This window comes from Malaclemys terrapin, chromosome 1, assembly GCF_027887155.1.
Source record: "Malaclemys terrapin pileata isolate rMalTer1 chromosome 1, rMalTer1.hap1, whole genome shotgun sequence".
Lineage (NCBI taxonomy): Eukaryota > Metazoa > Chordata > Testudines > Emydidae > Malaclemys > Malaclemys terrapin.
In genome coordinates, this window is record NC_071505.1 from 320,940,394 (window position 1) to 320,959,061 (window position 18,668).

The following is an 18,668-nucleotide window of genomic DNA, read 5'->3' on the forward strand; positions in this document are numbered from 1 at the left end:
TCAATAGCAACTGGGTGTGGAAGGACTGAGAGTATGCCAGTGAGAGAGAAAAGGAGGGAGCAAGGATAGGGAGTAGAGAGAAACTAGTCCATGACGTTGGTTGGGCAAAACAATGAAGAGTTTCAAAAACAAGGACAGTTTTGAACTGGAGTGTGAAGTGATTGTTGAGCCAATGCATTTTCTGAAGAGTTTGTATTGGCTAGAAGGCAGTGAACACATCCTGGAGTTTAAGGAGATTGCAATAGTCAAAGTGAGAGGAGAGGAAGGTGTAGGCCAGGATTTCAGCAAAGGGTAGACGCATGGCTGTGGGAGATGCAGGCCTGTGCTTGTTTTAATGATTATCTTGCCAAACCTTTCCTTTGCCAAAAATAAGAAATGGATTAAGATCCACACATAACAGATGCTGGTCACATCGCTCAGGACTTCACTCTGCTGTCATTGAAGTCAATTACAAAACTCCGATTGTGTAAATGGTCACAGCTCTGTTGACTTCAATGGAGCAGGGTCAGTCCCATAATGTGCTATTGGAAGGAGTTTATATACCACAGTGTGTTTAAGAACCTGCCTGGAATATAATAGAGCTTTTACTTTAATTACATTAAATCATATTACAGCGGTTAAATTTGTGTTACTCTGGGTTAGTCCATGTTACAGCTTACTATAGCTATCAGATTTTAATTGAAAGTACTATGATTTTTTATGAACGCTAAACAGAAATATATTTAATCTGGATATTAAACCTTTTGTTAACTTTTGTCACATTTGATTTACATTTGATTCAAAACCACTTATTAAAGGGAAGCAGAGCAACAGATATTCTTTGGCTGCATAAAATAGAGCACACAATTTGTTCCACCTAGCAACTAAATTGCATTGTTGACATTTCAAATGGGGATGGATGATTTCATTTCTTTTTACTCCAGCATGTTTCACTGTGTGGAATCAGAGCTGCAATATTTCTCCAACAGTGAAAAAAGTAGGAAAATGAGGTGGATGAAATAAATCGTTGGTTATTTCATCTGAAAGAAATCCAAAAGATGCAGGGCACAGCTAGGGCTGCTTGTAACTATAATATACACTGAGAAGTGTATTTATTTGGCATTTTGTAGGGCAATAATTTTTCAAGTGACTTGGATAGAAACATTTATTCTGCTGTAAAGCATAATGCAAAATGATTAAATGCAGCCTGAGCAATATTCTGTTTAGATGTAAACTCATTGAAAGCAATCTGGTTTATTAGTAATGTATAAATCTGAGCAACGGATCTGAAATTTGTAAGAAATCATTCTATAATATACATTCTATAATATACATTCTTTATTGCTATCTGTGTCCCAGTTTTTGTGCATTTGTAATGTGTTGAATGTTGTGTTTGTATATTTTTTTAAACTGACATCAATACTCAAAAAAAAAAAAAAGAGACTTTACCATGTCAAATTAGTTAGGATAACTGAATTATTTTCTACAACAAATAGATTTTTAAAACAAATTTTGCATTCAAAATTGCTATGGAAAATGTCCTCTTTCCTCTATGACCCTTCAGTAAAAATGCTATTTTTTACAAAAAGCATTTCCTAATCTTATTACTTTTTTAAACAGTCATCCCATTTAATGCTTTTAACTTGTGCTTGCATATCTGAACTATACTCAAGGATGGAGAAACAAGAAGAAGAGAAAATAGGATGAAAGAAAGAATATTTCATTAAAAATCTTTTTTTTTTTGCAATCAAAATTTTCATCACAGCCCCAGTCTGATCAACTTTTACTTGTTTTTTTAATTACACATTTTTTCATGGTTTTGAAATGCTGTAGCAAGAAGAAAGAGGACAGGGAAGGTTCTCTTTACATCAATCCAGCAATCCAGTGCAGATGATTTTATTTCTCTAAATGTCTCTTAAAATGTGGTGGTAGTTAATCATTTAATGAATTTGAATATCATTACACTTGTAAATAGACTTACAAATTGTACAGTACTGTCATTTTTCATATTTTTGATATATATGTTTATACATTTATTTTCTCTCCCTGGACTGAAATGAAGATTTATTACTGCACTTTAGAGGCAGTTAAAGTTGCATCAATCATAACTCTAAAACCACAGATCACATCCAAGTAAGATCATGAGAGACACATGTGGACAAGATGTATAATACACTATTAGGATTATGTTACAACTCTAACTCCTTTAATTATAAAAAGTTTGATTTCCTCTGAGCAGTAAAAAGTATTTAGATTCAAGGACACTGGATCCTACTAGAGTGTGCAAAGTGGCAATATTTACAAATAAAGGAAGAGAAGACATTTTTCACTTGCTCCCCAAACAAAGCATCACTAAATTAATTTTGTAGAAGAATATTCATAGGGACGTGGGTACAATTGGTTGAAAATATTTTTTCAAAATGTTGTGTCTGTTCCATCTATGACCTTAGCCACGGAGGACCGACCAAAGCCTTTCACAACAGGATTGATTTCATCCTTGACGCTTTATTTAATTCTCAGTATGAACCATGAAAAAATTAATCTGTCTCACTAACAATGATAAATATAATTTTTTGCAATGATCAGCAAAGATTTAGTTTAGGAGAAAAAACCTTAATAAGGAACTTGAGGTGAAGATGCAGTTGTTTATTATGGAGCCACAAAAGGAGATTGGTTTGGATATTATGTTGAAAAATAAGTAGGCAAAGGATGACAGAAACTTCTTCACTTTCACAGCAGGCACATCTTCTAAAGCATGTCTTTAATTGCCCATAGTAAATATCACTGTTGAACATGTGCTTGGGAACCTGAAAAGACACACAGTATCCAGGTACATTTTTTCTTCCATGCAAAATTTTCAAATCTTCTCTATTTAATTCTTTTAAATTTGTACAGCCACACACTTCAGTAAAACAGTGAATGCAAGCCTACATAATAAAATGTCTCACAGTGCAGGGCAACTGCACATAGATTTCCTGTCTGTGGTACAGCAAGGGCACCTATTCTAGGCTCCAGACTCCTCAGCCATCACCTCTCTTGGCCAGAGACCTGCATTTCTCTCCCTTCTAACCAGGGTTTTTCCAAGCTGAACACTTTTCTGACTATACTGTGACCTCCCCAGCAAAAGACAGACTGCTAAGAAGGCCTGCTTCGCTTCTTTCTTCAGAGATTACACAATGTAATTGCCATAGTTAAGTTGCCACACAGCACTTTCTAAGCAAGCACATTATTCTTAAGGTGAAAGCATTACAGAGAAAACATTAAAAACAATAAAAGAACCTGTGCATATGCTAATAAGCTTAACAGAGATAATCCCATAACTCCAACAAGGGTTCTGGTTGGTGCTTAGTTCTTCAAACCCCCAATACAGGTTTTTTTCCTGTGGTCATCAGTTCATAACAGCTTTTACTTAGAACTAGCTCTCAACTCTTATGGAGCATCGGTGGGCCAAAGACCTTCCAACCCTTTCCAAAGATTCAAGTCCCCTTAGACCAGAGGTCCTGTCCATTTGCTGGATTGGAAAGAAGACCCTGAGTCAGTTTTAACTCAAGTTATTTAACAACAGTTAATTTAAACTGTAGGTCCCTGGAGATTCCAGTTTGAACTAGTAACTATAAGCCTCTCTCCAACTGGTACTAGCTCTCTGGAGGTGTTACAACCTGAATGAATTTGCCTAACTACCCGCACTGTTTTTAATTCCTGGAGGGCTGTGGTCCCCCTCCTCCATAGAAATACATACAATCCCTCAATAGATCCATAGACTCTAGGACTCTAGGACTGGAAGGGACCTTGAGAGGTCATTGAGTCCAGTCCCCTTACTTAAATAGTACATAGACATTTTCATTTTTAATACAACAAACTCTTAAAATATTTAAACTTAGTTCAATAAGGTTTAACTTAATTCAATAAGGGTTGTCTAGGATATTGCAGGTTATTTTCATATTGACCACAGTTCTGTCGATAACAATGACTAGGGGATAACTGGCTTGTGGTAATACTGCTGAAAAGGATCTGGGGAGATGTAGCGGATCACAAATTGAATATGAGTCACCAATGTGATGCCATTGCGAAAAAGGCTATTATGATTCTGGGGTGTTTAAATATAAGTTTTGTATGTAAGACATAGAATGTGATTGTCCGGCTCCACTTGGCACTGTTGAGGCCTTAGCAGGAGTGTTGTGTCTAGTTTTGGGTGCCAGACTTTAAGAAATATATTGAAAAATTGGAGAGAGTCCAGAGGAAAGCAACGAAAGTGATAAAAGCTTTAGAAAACCTGACTCATGATGAAAGGGTAACAAAACTGGACTTGTTTAGCCTTGAGAAAAGAAGACAGGGGAGGAACCTGATAAGTCTTCAAATATGTTAAGGTCTGTTATAAAGAAGATATTGGTCATTTGTTCTCCAGGTCCACTGAAGGTAGGACAAGAAGTAATCTGTTGTAAGGGTGTCATAACTATAAAGGAAAGGGTAATAGCTGTCCTGTGTACAGTACTATAAATCCCTCCTGGCCAGAGACTCCAAAATCCTTTTCCCTGTAAAGGGTTAAGAAGCTCAGGTAACCTGGCTGGCATCTGACCTAAAGGACCAATAAGGGGACAAGATACTTTCAAATCTTGGGGGGGGAAGGCTTTTGTTTGTGTTCTTTGTTTGGGAGTGTGTTCGTTCTCGGGGACGGAGAGGGACCAGACATCAATCCAGGTTCTCCACATCTTTCTAAGCAAGTCTCTCCTATTTCAAACTTGTAAGTAAATAGCCAGGCAAGGCGTGTTAGTTTTCCTTTGTTTTCTCAACTTGTAAATGTACCTTTTACTAGAGTGTTTCTCTTTGTTTGCTGTACTTTGAACCTGAGACTAGAGGGGAGTCCTCTGAGCTCTTTAAGTTTGATTACCCTGTAAGGTTGATTTCCATACTGATTTTACAGAGATGATTTTTACCTTTTTCTTTAATTAAAAACCTTCTTTTTAAGAACCTGATTGATTTTTTCCTTGTTTTAGATCCAAAGGGGTTTTGGATCTTGATTCACCAGGAGTTGGTGGGAGGAAGGAGGGGAATGGTTAATTTCCCCTTGTTTTAAATCCAAGGGGTTGGATTTGTTTTCACCAGGGATTTGGTGAAGGTTTTTCAAGGTTTCCCAGGGAGGGAATCCATTGAAAATGGTGGCAGCCGAACCAGAGCTAAGCTGGTAATTAAGCTTAGAAGTTTTTATGCAGGCCCCTACATTTGTACCCTAAAGTTCAAAGTGGGGATCTCAGTCCTGACATGGTGAATAGCGGTGGGATCATTTTATACCCAAAAAGCCAGTGAGATTTTTTTTCCTTCTAGCTGCTTGGAAAGCCGAGCTAGAAGTAGATAGATGCATATCTTATCTCTCCTTGCCTGAAGGCAGAGGTGTTAAGTTTTTTTTACAGGTCCTTTGTTAAGAGAAGGGTTCAATTAGCAAATGACTGGTAAAAGGTATTTACAAGCTGAATTGTTTTTTTTTCTTTTTACATCCTCCGGAGTAGCTAGTTAGAAAGTTACTGTTAACTCTGCAGCAGCCAGAGCTGAGAGCTTCCCAGTTTGTCAACTGCAAAGGGGGTGACCCAGCACAAGAAAACAGGAAAATGACTACCAAAGAAGTAGCTAACAAAATAGAACTGGCCAAACTAGAAGCAGAAGAAAATGAAAGAAAACATCAGAGACTGCTTCAATTAACAAAACTCGAGACAGAGCAGAGAGAAAGAGAAGAAAAAGCCAAAGAGGAGGCCCACAAGAGAGAGATGGAGCTGAAAGAAAAAGAGATGAAGATGAAAGAAAAAGAGATGGAGGAGAGAGAAAAAGAAAGGAAGCATGAACTGGAAGTAGCAAAGGCTAAGCAGGATGCACCAGCCAATGCTAACAACCCCCCTCCAGGTACCACTTCCCATCCCAGAAGATTCCCCACCTACAAGGCAGGCGATGATACTGAGGCCTTCTTAGAAAATTTTGAAAGGGCCTGCCTTGGATACAGCATCGCTATAGACCAGTACATGGTAGAGCTGAGGCCGCAGCTCAGTGGACCCTTAGCAGAGGTGGCGGCTGAAATGCCTAAGGAACACATGAACAGTTATGAACTTTTTAAAAACAAGGCCAGACTCAGAATGGGGCTAACACCCGAGCATGCCCGTCGGCGGTTCAGAGCCCTAAAGTGGAAACCGGATGTGTCATTTACCCGTCATGCCTACCACATTGACAAAAATTGTGATGCCTGGGTATCAGGAGCAAATGTTAAATCTCTGGAAGATCTGCTTTCCCTAGTAAAAATGGAGCAGTTTTTAGAGGGTGTTCCTGAGGAAATAGAAAGGTACATCCTAGATAGGAAGCCCAAAACTGTAACTGAAGCGGGGGAGATTGGAGCCCAATGGGTGGAGGTGGCAGAAAAGAAAAAAACTAGTAGCAGTTGGAGCGAATATCAGAAGGGGCGAGCCGAAACAAAACCTTACCACCGGGGACAACCCAAGGCCCCACCCACATCCCAAAGGAAACCCCAGACGCCTTCTCACCCCACCACACCAGTCTCCACCAACCAACCTCGTCCCGGTGATACCTTAGCAGGGCGATGTTTTAAATGTAATGAACTGGGACATATAAAGGCTCACTGCCCCAAGAACCCTAACCGATTACAGTTCATTACACCCCAATCACACCAAAGATCCCCAAACCCAGATGCCTCTCTCATACCCTCGGAGCGAAGGGAAACCTTGAGAGTGGGCGGAAAGAAGGTTACCGCCTGGAGGGACACTGGGGCTCAAGTGTCAACTATCCACCAATCCCTAGTGGACCCCAAACTCATCAACCCAGAGGCTACAGTGACAATTCAACCCTTCGTGTCACAATCTGTAACCTTGCCTACAGCCACGTTGCATGTCCAGTACAAGGGCTGGTCAGGAATGTGGACTTTTGCAGTCTATGACAATTATCCCATTCCCATGCTGCTGGGGGAAGATTTGGCCAACCATGTGAAGGTAGCCAAGAGGGTGGGAATAGTCACCCGCAGCCAGGCTAAGCAAGCTTTCACCCCCATCCCTGTTCCTGAGCCGTCCACCAGGGCCCCGTCTGTGTTACCGGAGACCCAGACAAAGGTGGTGGAACTGGATCCTCTGCCAACGACTGCAACAGCCGTAGTGGATCCAATCCCAGAGACCCAGCCAAAGCCAGTCCCAGAACCGGAACTGGCAACGCAACCAGCACCAGAACCATTGCCAGCCCTGAGTCCAGCGCTTGCAAACCCGTCTACAACTCCAACGCCAGAGGGCACCAGCGAGCCTGAACTGGCAGAAGCAGCAGATAAGCCTACCCAAGAGGCTCAGCCAGAGCCTGAGTTACCACATAGTGCACCAGCGGACAGCGGTTCACAGTCAATGGAAACAGCCCCAGCACCTGCATCGCTTCCAGAGGGACCAAGCCCCAGTCCACAGTCCAAGGAGGAACTGATGTCTCCAGCATCAAGGGAACAGTTCCAGGCCGAGCAGGAAGCAGATGACAGCCTTCAGAAAGCTTGGGCGGCGGCGCGGAGCACCCCACCGCCTCTCAGCTCTTCTAACCGATCCCGGTTTGTTGTAGAACAAGGACTTTTATACAAGGAGACTCTTTCTGGTGGGCACCAGGAAGACTGGCATCCTCAAAGACAGTTGGTAGTTCCCACTAAGTATCGGGTAAAGCTCTTGAGCTTAGCCCATGATCATCCCAGTGGCCATTCTGGGGTGAACAGAACCAAGGACCGGTTGGGGAAGTCCTTCCACTGGGAGGGAATGGGCAAGGACGTTGCTAATTATGTCCGGTCTTGTGAGGTGTGCCAACGAGTGGGAAAACCCCAAGACCAGGTTAAAGCCCCTCTCCAGCCACTACCCATAATTGAGGTCCCATTTCAGCGCGTAGCTGTGGATATTCTGGGTCCTTTCCCAAAGAAGACACCCAGAGGAAAGCAGTACGTACTGACTTTCATGGATTTTGCTACCCGATGGCCGGAAGCAGTACCCTTAAGCAACACCAGGGCTAAAAGTGTGTGCCAGGCATTAACAGACATTTTTGCCAGGGTAGGTTGGCCCTCCGACATCCTTACAGATTCGGGAACTAACTTCCTGGCAGGAACCATGGAAAACCTGTGGGAAGCTCATGGGGTGAATCACTTGGTTGCCACCCCTTACCACCATGAAACCAATGGCCTGGTGGAGAGGTTTAATGGAACTTTGGGGGCCATGATACGTAAATTTGTAAATGAACACTCCAATGATTGGGACCTCGTGTTGCAGCAGTTGCTTTTTGCCTACAGGGCTGTACCACATCCCAGTTTAGGGTTTTCACCATTTGAACTTGTGTATGGCCGTGAGGTTAAGGGGCCATTACAGTTGGTGAAGCAGCAATGGGAGGGGTTTACGCCTTCTCCAGGAACAAACATTCTAGACTTTGTAAGCAACCTACAAAACACCCTCCGACATTCTTTGGCCCTTGCTAAAGAAAACCTAAAGGATGCTCAGGAAGAGCAAAAGGCCTGGTATGATAAGCATTCCAGAGAACGGTCCTTCAAAGTAGGAGACCAAGTCATGGTCTTAAAGGCAATCCAGGCCCATAAAATGGAAGCATCGTGGGAAGGACCATTCACGGTCCAGGAGCGCCTAGGAGCTGTTAACTATCTCATAGCCTCCCCCACCTCCAACATAAAGCCTAAGGTATACCATGTTAATTCTCTTAAGCCCTTTTATTCCAGAGAATTAAACGTTTGCCAGTTTACTGCCCAGGAAACAGATGACGCGGAGTGGCCTGAAGGTGTCTACTACGAAGGAAAAAAGGATGGTGGCGTGGAAGAGGTGAACCTCTCCATGACCCTTGGACGTCTGCAGCGACAGCAGATCAAGGAGCTGTGCACAAGCTTTGCACCAATTTTCTCAGCCACTCCAGGATGGACCGAACGGGCATACCACTCCATTGACACAGGTAATGCTCACCCTATTAGAACCCCACCCTACCGGGAGTCACCTCATGCCAAAGCTGCTATACAAAGGGAGATCCAGGACATGCTACAGATGGGTATAATCCGCCCCTCTAAGAGTGCATGGGCATCTCCAGTGGTTCTAGTTCCCAAACCAGATGGGGAAATACGCTTTTGCGTGGACTACCGTAAGCTAAATGCTGTAACTCGTCCTGACAACTATCCAATGCCACGCACAGATGAGCTATTGGAGAAATTGGGACATGCCCAATTCATCTCTACTTTGGACTTAACCAAGGGGTACTGGCAAGTACCACTAGATGAACCCGCTAAGGAAAGGTCAGCCTTCGTCACCCAGGCAGGGATGTATGAATTCAATGTACTCCCTTTCGGGTTGCGAAATGCACCCGCCACCTTCCAAAGACTTGTAGATGGTCTCCTAGCAGGATTGGGAGAATCTGCAGTTGCCTACCTCGACGATGTGGCCATTTTTTCTGATTCATGGGCAGAGCACATGGAGCACCTGGAAAAAGTTTTCGAGCGCATCCAGCAGGCAGGGCTAACTGTTAAGGCTAAAAAGTGTCAAATAGGCCAAAACAGAGTGACTTACCTGGGGCACCAGGTGGGTCAAGGAACTATAAATCCCATACAGGCCAAAGTGGATGCTATCCAAAAGTGGCCGGTTCCAAAGTCTAAGAAACAGGTCCAATCCTTCTTAGGCTTGGCTGGATATTATAGGCGATTTGTACCCCACTACAGCCAAATCGCCGCCCCGCTGACAGACCAACCAAAAAGAAACAGCCAAATGCAGTTCAGTGGACTAATGAGTGTCAAAAGGCCTTTAACCAGCTTAAGGCAACACTCATGTCTGACCCTGTGCTAAGGGCCCCAGACTTTGACAAACCGTTCCAAGTAACCACAGATGCGTCCGAGCGAGGTGTGGGAGCAGTTTTAATGCAGGAAGGACCGGATCAAGAATTCCATCCTGTCGTATTTCTCAGTAAGAAACTGTCTGAGAGGGAAAGCCATTGGTCAATCAGCGAAAAGGAATGCTATGCCATTGTGTACGCGCTGGAAAAGCTACGCCCATATGTTTGGGGACGGCGTTTCCAACTACAAACAGACCATGCTGCGCTACAGTGGCTTCATACCGCCAAGGGAAATAACAAAAAACTTCTTCGGTGGAGTTTAGCTCTCCAAGATTTTGATTTTGAAATACAACACATTTCGGGAGCTTCTAACAAAGTGGCTGATGCACTCTCCCGGGAAAGTTTCCCAGAGTTAACTGGTTAACAATTGTTTTTGGAATGAAACATATTGTTAGTTTTTATATAATCAGTCGTATGTCTAAAGGTACATGTGTCTTATTAACTCTGTTTTCTCCTAAAACTCCAGGAAGAAATCACAGCCAGTGTGGAACCAAACATCCAACACTATCTGTGATTTGGGGGGCGTGTCATAACTATAAAGGAAAGGGTAATAGCTGTCCTGTGTACAGTACTATAAATCCCTCCTGGCCAGAGACTCCAAAATCCTTTTCCCTGTAAAGGGTTAAGAAGCTCAGGTAACCTGGCTGGCATCTGACCTAAAGGACCAATAAGGGGACAAGATACTTTCAAATCTTGGGGTGGGAAGGCTTTTGTTTGTGTTCTTTGTTTGGGAGTGTGTTCGTTCTCGGGGACTGAGAGGGACCAGACATCAATCCAGGTTCTCCACATCTTTCTAAGCAAGTCTCTCCTATTTCAAACTTGTAAGTAAATAGCCAGGCAAGGCGTGTTAGTTTTCCTTTGTTTTCTCAACTTGTAAATGTACCTTTTACTAGAGTGTTTCTCTTTGTTTGCTGTACTTTGAACCTGAGACTAGAGGGGAGTCCTCTGAGCTCTTTAAGTTTGATTACCCTGTAAGGTTGATTTCCATACTGATTTTACAGAGATGATTTTTACCTTTTTCTTTAATTAAAAACCTTCTTTTTAAGAACCTGATTGATTTTTTCCTTGTTTTAGATCCAAAGGGGTTTTGGATCTTGATTCACCAGGAGTTGGTGGGAGGAAGGAGGGGAATGGTTAATTTCCCCTTGTTTTAAATCCAAGGGGTTGGATTTGTTTTCACCAGGGATTTGGTGAAGGTTTTTCAAGGTTTCCCAGGGAGGGAATCCATTGAAAATGGTGGCAGCCGAACCAGAGCTAAGCTGGTAATTAAGCTTAGAAGTTTTTATGCAGGCCCCTACATTTGTACCCTAAAGTTCAAAGTGGGGATCTCAGTCCTGACAAAGGGGTATTTAGGTTAGATACTAGAAGCAATGTTCTAACTATAAGGATAGTTAATACTGGAATAAGCTTTCAAGGGAGGTTGTGGAATCCACGTCATTGGAGGTTTTCAACAGCAGGTTGGACAAACACCTGTCAAGAATGGTGTAGGTTTACTTGGTCCTGACTCTGCATCGGGGGCTAAACTTGATGATCTCTTGAGGTCCTTTCCTGCCCTACATGTCTATAATTCTGTGACTTTACAAGAATAAAATATTACTTAATCAATTATGTGTTCATAAACTCACAGTTTCAGAGAATACATTTGCAAATGAAATTGACACTCGATGACTGGAATTTTCCTCCTCCTCAGTCTTACCATCTCCTTCATCTAAATCTGAGTAATCCCAACTACTGTCTTGCCCCAACCCTGGCATTGCCCGTTTAACCCAGTTATTAACAATGATTTTATTATCGGCAGAGCGGGTAGTGCCATCTATAGTTAAAGTTCACCCAAACTTTCCATGATAAGAACCTGTTTTCATTTACTTATACATTTGCCAAAGTTTAACCTTTTGAGCTGAAATCTTCTATGCCAGGTGTCTGCCTCAGGCTGAATTGTTTTTGGAAATTTTAAGCTACATGGGATCAGCCATTTTTGAGAATTATTTTAAGAGAAAATAGGTTAGTTTTTAGATGTTTAAAATATTCTTACAACAAAATCGCTAATGTTTCCATCCTTTGGAGTAGGGACTTGAGATTTTGCAGTGGAATGCCCTGGAGTCAAGGATGTGCCTTTTGCTGTCATGTTGAAATTTTGCTCAGATTTGGCTAAGGTATAAATCTCTGAAAAATCTCAGTTTGCACATGCTCAGTAGAGCTATGTTAGAGTGTGGCAGCTAAACTCTTCAAAGATTCCATCTGAGTTTCCACACACACTCCTTCCCTGGAGTTGCAGGGGCTGAGCAGTTACCAGTGGTGGCTGTAGTGCTGGGCACAAGAACTGCAAGCAGGGAGACTGTCTTCTGTGCTCTCAGTGCTCTTGCTGTTAGAGGCTGGGCACTGTGGAAGTGGAAAAATGCAGCAAGGTGAGGAATGGGGCTGGAGGGAAAGGGAGAATAGGAGCCAAGGGGCAGATAGAGCAGAAGCCCTCCCCTGCTTTCCTCTTTTACATCTCTTTGCTCTTCCTTATCTTTAACCTATCTATCTTTCCCCAACTCCGGCTCTTTCTTTCCAGCCTTACAAGTATGCCTTTGGGTTCCTTATCCTGAAAAAAACATCTCTTTCCAACTACCAATGTATCTGCCTCCTCCCCTTGTCTCTTAAAATTCTGGAATTTGCTGTCAATTCCCTCTGTCTAGATTTTCTTCTTTCCAACCATCTCTTTGGCTTTCTCTGCTCCTGTTGCTTCCAAGGTCACTAAAATACACCAAATCCAAAGCATATGTTGGAGTTTCATCTTACACCTTGCTCTCCTGGCTTCTCTTAACTTTTTCATCATTTTAAGTGGTTCCTCTCTCATCTCTGTATTGTCCCGTGGTAATCTGAATTCTCTCAACCTTTGCCCCTTGTCTCTCTGTTCTCTCTCAAGGCAATCTCATTCATTCTCATGGTTTCAGCTACCACTCATATCTGCATCATTCACAGTTCTACCTCTCTACTCTTGACCCCTCACCCCTTTTGCCCAGGCTTGCACACCTGACCTACATTTGTTTCTCAAAGGTCTCCTTGGATGTGCTGCTGCTCATAGCATTTCTAAATTAAACCTTTCATCTCTCCACGTGCCCCTTTCAACATTCTCTACTACAGTTAGCAACCCCACATCCTTCTTTCCCTTAGGCTCACAGTCTCAGGTGCTATAGAAGTCAAATGTTATTTTTGTTTTTCTTATTATTATTCTTATTTCCATTGCCTCCTCTCGTCCTTCTCCCCCAACATGTATGTTCTTGCCAAATTCTGTAACTTCTTCCTGATTCTATGATTTCTCAAACATCTGTCTTTTCCTGGGTGAGAATTTTTTTCCCCTTGGAAAAAAAACAAAAAATTGTTTTCACTGATTTTTTTTCTTTGATTTTGTGTGTGGGTGCGTGTGTGGGGGGGGTGTTTAAGAAATGAAAAAAATGGCATCAAACCCACAACATTTTCATTGTCAAGTGGAGGGGGGATTGAAAACTTGAAAAATTTAGTTAAAAATGGATGATTCTCACAAGAGTTTCCATTTAGATAAAAAAGCCATTTTCTGTCAAACAAATTTTCAATGGAAAATGTTCAACCTGCAATCGAGGTTAAACTTTTATTTAACACTAATATGAATAACTCTGTTTTCTCCATTGTGCCTGAACCCATTGTCCATGTTGCCCATGTAGAGCCATAGGGGAATTCTAACTCTCTTTTCCCCTTGTTTGAGCACATATTCATAGCCCTAAACCTCATCAATAATCTTATAATCGGACTCCTTTCTTTGTATTTTTTGGGTAATAGCCAGTGTCATGGTCTCTAGTTATAACATATTATTAGCTACAAGTACATTACACCACTCTGTGGCTATGTTTTGGAAAACTGTTCTATCTATAGACTGGTGACATGGGCAAGTTGGAAGAAAAACAATACTAGAAAAGATTTCTTCTTCTGGACAAGATTGGTCGATAGAGAAGCTTTATAGGAATCGTAGTTACATAAATGGTCTGTGTCTTTTTCCTCCCTTTTTTGTGATAATGTTTTCATTTCTAGTTTAAGAGGTGAGATTTATATTTTCCAAGTCTTGTTTAACATCTGAGTTTATGTTCATGAGTAAGCAATATCTCAAGAATACTGTATATATTGCTTTGTTGCAACCTGCAGTATTTTATGAAAATGTGTAAGAAACCTGCAGTATTTTATGAAAATGTGTAAGAAAGGAATAAGTGCCATTGAGCTACAACTGGGGGAAAAAAGAAAAGAAAAAAGCAGAAAATTGTAGTGGATGTTGGATACCAGCGATGTAATTCTGGAAGGCCAAATCAATTTGAAAATGAGTTTCTGTGGGGGGTTAAAAGCTTAGTTTTCCCAGATTACATATTATTCTCTTTTCTTGTTAATGAAAATGGGATATATTTTGTACTGAGAAATCACTGCAAAAATAGAGTTGTTCTCAACAAATGCAGTATAGCCAACCCCAAGTGTTCAAAATGTTTCACTTCACGTTTCAGTAGTCAAGACAAGAGAGAGTGAGAGCCAAGCAGTGGACTAAGGTTTTAACAGTGGGAATAGAAGAAAAGGTACAGATTTTAGAGCTGTTAAAAAGGAAGAGGTGGCAAGATTTCATGGCAGCCTGAGTGTTGGAGAAATGATTATGAAATCAAGACTGTGAGCCAGAATAATTGAGAGGATGATAAAGGAAGGAAGTGGCAAGATTTAAGGGAGGGAGAGATCACATGTTCAGTTTCTACCAGGTTCAGGTTGAATTGGCAATTGGACATTCCAGACTAGATGTCAGAGAAACAGCTGCAGATAATAAAAATAATAATAAATACCGAGCTCTTATTTAGTGTTTTGAATCAATAGAACTCAAAGCAAGAGTGAATGGAGGGAAGAAATCAGAGCAAAGAGATTAGGGAATTATTCATGTAGTAGTAACTGAAGGAATGAGAGCAGATGAAGTCAGTCAGCACTGGATTGACGCAATATACTATACACATATTAACATGGGGCCTCTGTGCCCCAGCCTTGCTTAGGGTGTTAATCTCAAGGGTTTCCACATACACAAGTTGTCAGCTGTGCTGATAAGGGTCCACCATCACTCCTCATGTGCCTCCTCTGGCTCCTGAATCACCACTCCTTGTCTACAGGTGGGCTGCAATCCATTTAACCAGGAATGTGAGGTCTCAGTATGTGCAAATTGTTTTGATGTTACCTACTTCACTGATTTTCTGGACCAACCATTCATACATGAGACACATGTGGGACAAAGAATGATGAGTCTCAGTCCTGTAAAATGATGAGATCTTTGCCTGTTATCTGTAGAATTAAAGCAAATAATGGAAAGTACTGGAAAGAAAGACCATGGTTCTCAAGCTGGAGTAACTACACTGTCTTTATAGTTGTTACTCCAGATTTACACTGGTGTAACTGAAAGCAGAATTTGGTTCAGTTTATCTTTCTGGATTCAGATGTGATAACTGTGGGTGAGATAAGGTAAACAAGTGGGATCTTGAGCTAGGAGTAAACTGTGGGATCCTCCACTGAAGCAGAGCATAATAAAGGTATCCATTCCAGACCTGTATGGCTATAATGATTATACAGTGCAACAAAGTAAGCTTTATGGTCTCACTTCTGCATTAAAAAGTGCACAGCAGATAACTGATAGGAATTTTTTTTTAGTATTAAGATTTATGTGTCCTCCCAAAGGGTAGGTCAAAAATGCACATCATTTTGCATATGAAAGCACTGATGATATCTCTCTTTCCATTCAGTCGAGGTACTGAGAATAGGCTAGCACTTCGACGACAGACCATACTCCGGGAGAAGGGCAGAAGGCTGGCCAATCGAGGACCAGCATACATGTTTAATGATCGTTCCACAAGCCTCTCTCTTGATGAGGAGCGTTTTTTGGATGCAGCAGAATATGGAAATATTCCCGTGATTCGTAAAATGCTGGAAGAGTGTACTTCACTAAATGTGAACTGTGTGGACTACATGGGGCAGAATGCTTTGCAGCTTGCAGTTGCCAATGAGCATCTGGAGATTATAGAACTTTTACTGAAGAAGGAGAACCTCTCCCGGGTTGGGGATGCCTTGCTCTTGGCTATTAGTAAAGGTTATATTCGGATAGTGGAAGCCATCCTAAATCATCCTGCATTCGCTGAAGGCAAGAGACTTGCATTAAGTCCCAGCCAATCAGAATTCCAGCATGATGACTTTTATGCATACGATGAGGATGGAACCCGGTTCTCCCATGATGTTACCCCAATCATTCTGGCTGCTCACTGCCATGAATATGAAATTGTCCACACCCTTCTGAGAAAAGGTGCTCGCATTGAAAGGCCACATGACTATTTCTGCAAATGCAGTGAGTGCAGTGAGAAGCAAAAACATGACTCTTTCAGCCATTCTAGGTCCAGAATCAATGCCTACAAAGGTCTGGCGAGCCCTGCTTACCTCTCCTTATCCAGTGAAGACCCGGTAATGACTGCCTTAGAACTTAGCAATGAGCTGGCTGTGCTTGCAAACATTGAAAAAGAATTCAAGGTAAGTGTATGGTCAACAGATTCTGATTTGTACAGAATTAGAAAGTCAGTTAAATGTGCTCCCAACAGCCCCACTCCTTCTGGGGTAATAACTAGGGGAAACAATGTGGAATGCTAATGGTAAGGACAGATAATGCAGAGCATCAGAAATTGATGTGTCGCTCACACTCTTTGGCAGTTGCCAGGTATTGAAGGAACATGGAGATTCTGGTACCCTCTCACCTGTAGAAGTGGTCATTTTGGGACCAGGCCTTCATCACACACTGGCAGGGCAAAGTGAGGTAACTTTGGACTGAGGTCTTCAATCCCCAGGAGTTTGTTTATTGCTCTATGTGGGCTACCAGTATTGCAATTCATAGTGTGGGGAATATGGTGATAGCAATGAACTGCACAGGTGGGTGGGGACTGGGCAAGTAAAGGAGGGGAATGGGCACAGCCTTGGCTTTACCCCGACTAGGCACTGGCCCACTGAGCTTGCACAGATGGGAAAATAAGCTGCTCCAGGGTCAGGAAGATGGTCAGCTGAGGCTGAGCATCCAGACAGTGTAGTGCAGCACTGTGGTATTGGCTGGCTTAAACAAAAAGTCCCCTTACTTTATCTTCACCCAGGGTCATCTCCTGATTCCCACCAGGGTCACTGTTCCCTGGTCTGAAACCCTCCTGCGGTCACTCGTGCGGTCACTCCTGGTTCTCTGTAGCTGACACTGGCTTGGATCTCTCTCTGCTGGAGGCTGGTCTCCATGGTGCTGGATTGGCCTGGGCCAGGCAGCTAGATCTCACAGCTATCAGCTTTGGGGGTAGTGAGAGTTTAGCAGGGACTCCCTGAGCTGAGCTGCCTGGCTCTCCACTTCCAAACCAAAAACTGAAACTAAACTATCTCTCTGTGTGTCTGAGTCAAGCTGTCCCCTCACTGGGCTTCAGCAGCAGTTTCTGCTTCCTTCTGTCCCCATCCCTGACTCCAAGCATGCTGCGATATGAGGTCAGAGGGCTCTGATAGCCATTATATTTGTAGTTGTTCTGGTAGGTCCCCCTTAGAGACTCAGTCTGGAGCTCCAGGAGCCATCAAACTCCAAATGTATGTGGGGGAGGGGTTAAATCTATGTTATGTTAATTACTCTTAATTTATGCTGATAAATGACTCTCCTGAGCTCCAGACGGGATATAAGAGAGTTTGGTCATGGTGGGCGAAAGGGAACTAGAGGCTGGGACAGGGGAGGTTCTGCAGGGAAACCTTAGGAATAGCATAGCTGTTTGAGTTTGTATGTTTTGTTATTGTTTGAGTTGTCAGTAAGGTCAAAGCCTGGGAAGTGGGTATGTATCGACTTCACACGCTAGATCTAATTCTGGTCCCACTGAAGTCAGTGAACCCCACTGTATTCAGTGGGGCCAGGATTTCATTCAGGCCATGTCTACACTACACAATTAAGTCAACCTAAGTTAGGTCAACTTACAACCACCACAGTAATTACTGTGGTTTTTCATGTCCACACTCAGGGCGGGTGCAACCCATTAGGTGACCTAGGCGGTCGCCTAGGGTGCTAGCATTTGGGGGGTGGCATTTCAGGTCCTTCGGCAGCGACCGCGGCGGCCGGATCTTCAGTCGCCCCGGTCGTCGTTGGCATTTAGGCGGAGGGAGCTGGGGCAGGCGGGTGCAGGGAGGGCTGCCTGCAGCAAGTAAGGGGGGAGCTGTTTGGCACCGCAAGCCTGGGAGGCTGGAGAAGTGGAGCAGTGACGGCGTGATCGGGGAGGAGGCGGAGCAGAGGTGAGCAGGGGTGGGGAGCTGCCGTACGGCTCCCCAGGCAGGGGGGAGCTGCTGCGGCGGATGCCTCAGGGTGGAGGGGGGAGCTGCTGCGGCGGGGCGCCTCAGGGTGGAGGGGGGAGCTGCCGCGGGGAGGGGGGCGGAGAGCTGCCACAGGGCTCGGGGAGGGGGGAGCGCAAGGTGGAAGTTTCGCCTAGGGCGTGAAACATCCTTGCACCCTCCCTGTTCTTTTGGCGGTGTGTGTCCTCACCAGGAGCATTTGCACCATCTTAAGAGGGGCAATGTCAGGGGCTGAGAGCCCACAGAACTCCCAGCTGGAACCCAACTTCTGCCTGGACTTTCAGCTCCCCGCAGCAGGGCGCTCCATGCAGAGTGGGGATGCGAGAGCTCGGGTGGCAGCTGGGAGCTCTGCAGAGAGCCCAGAATCCAGGCTCTGAGTGCCGGGCAGCAAGGCTCCAGCTATCAGCACTGCTGGGGCTCACAGCTGGAACACCTCCCACCCTCCCTTCCCC

The 18,668-nt window shown here is 43.5% G+C and overlaps 1 protein-coding gene across 3 annotated transcripts in view; it reads left to right on the forward strand.

Annotated features, from left to right (window-relative positions):
• Window positions 1–18,668, forward strand: part of TRPC6 (transient receptor potential cation channel subfamily C member 6) — a 165,633-nt gene that overhangs the window by 88,455 nt on the left and 58,510 nt on the right. For all 3 annotated transcript variants that reach the window (XM_054015598.1, XM_054015597.1, XM_054015599.1), the window contains exon 2: window positions 15,624–16,398. In XM_054015598.1, the coding sequence (XP_053871573.1) occupies window positions 15,624–16,398 (775 nt within the window). The remainder of the gene's footprint in view (window positions 1–15,623; window positions 16,399–18,668) is intronic.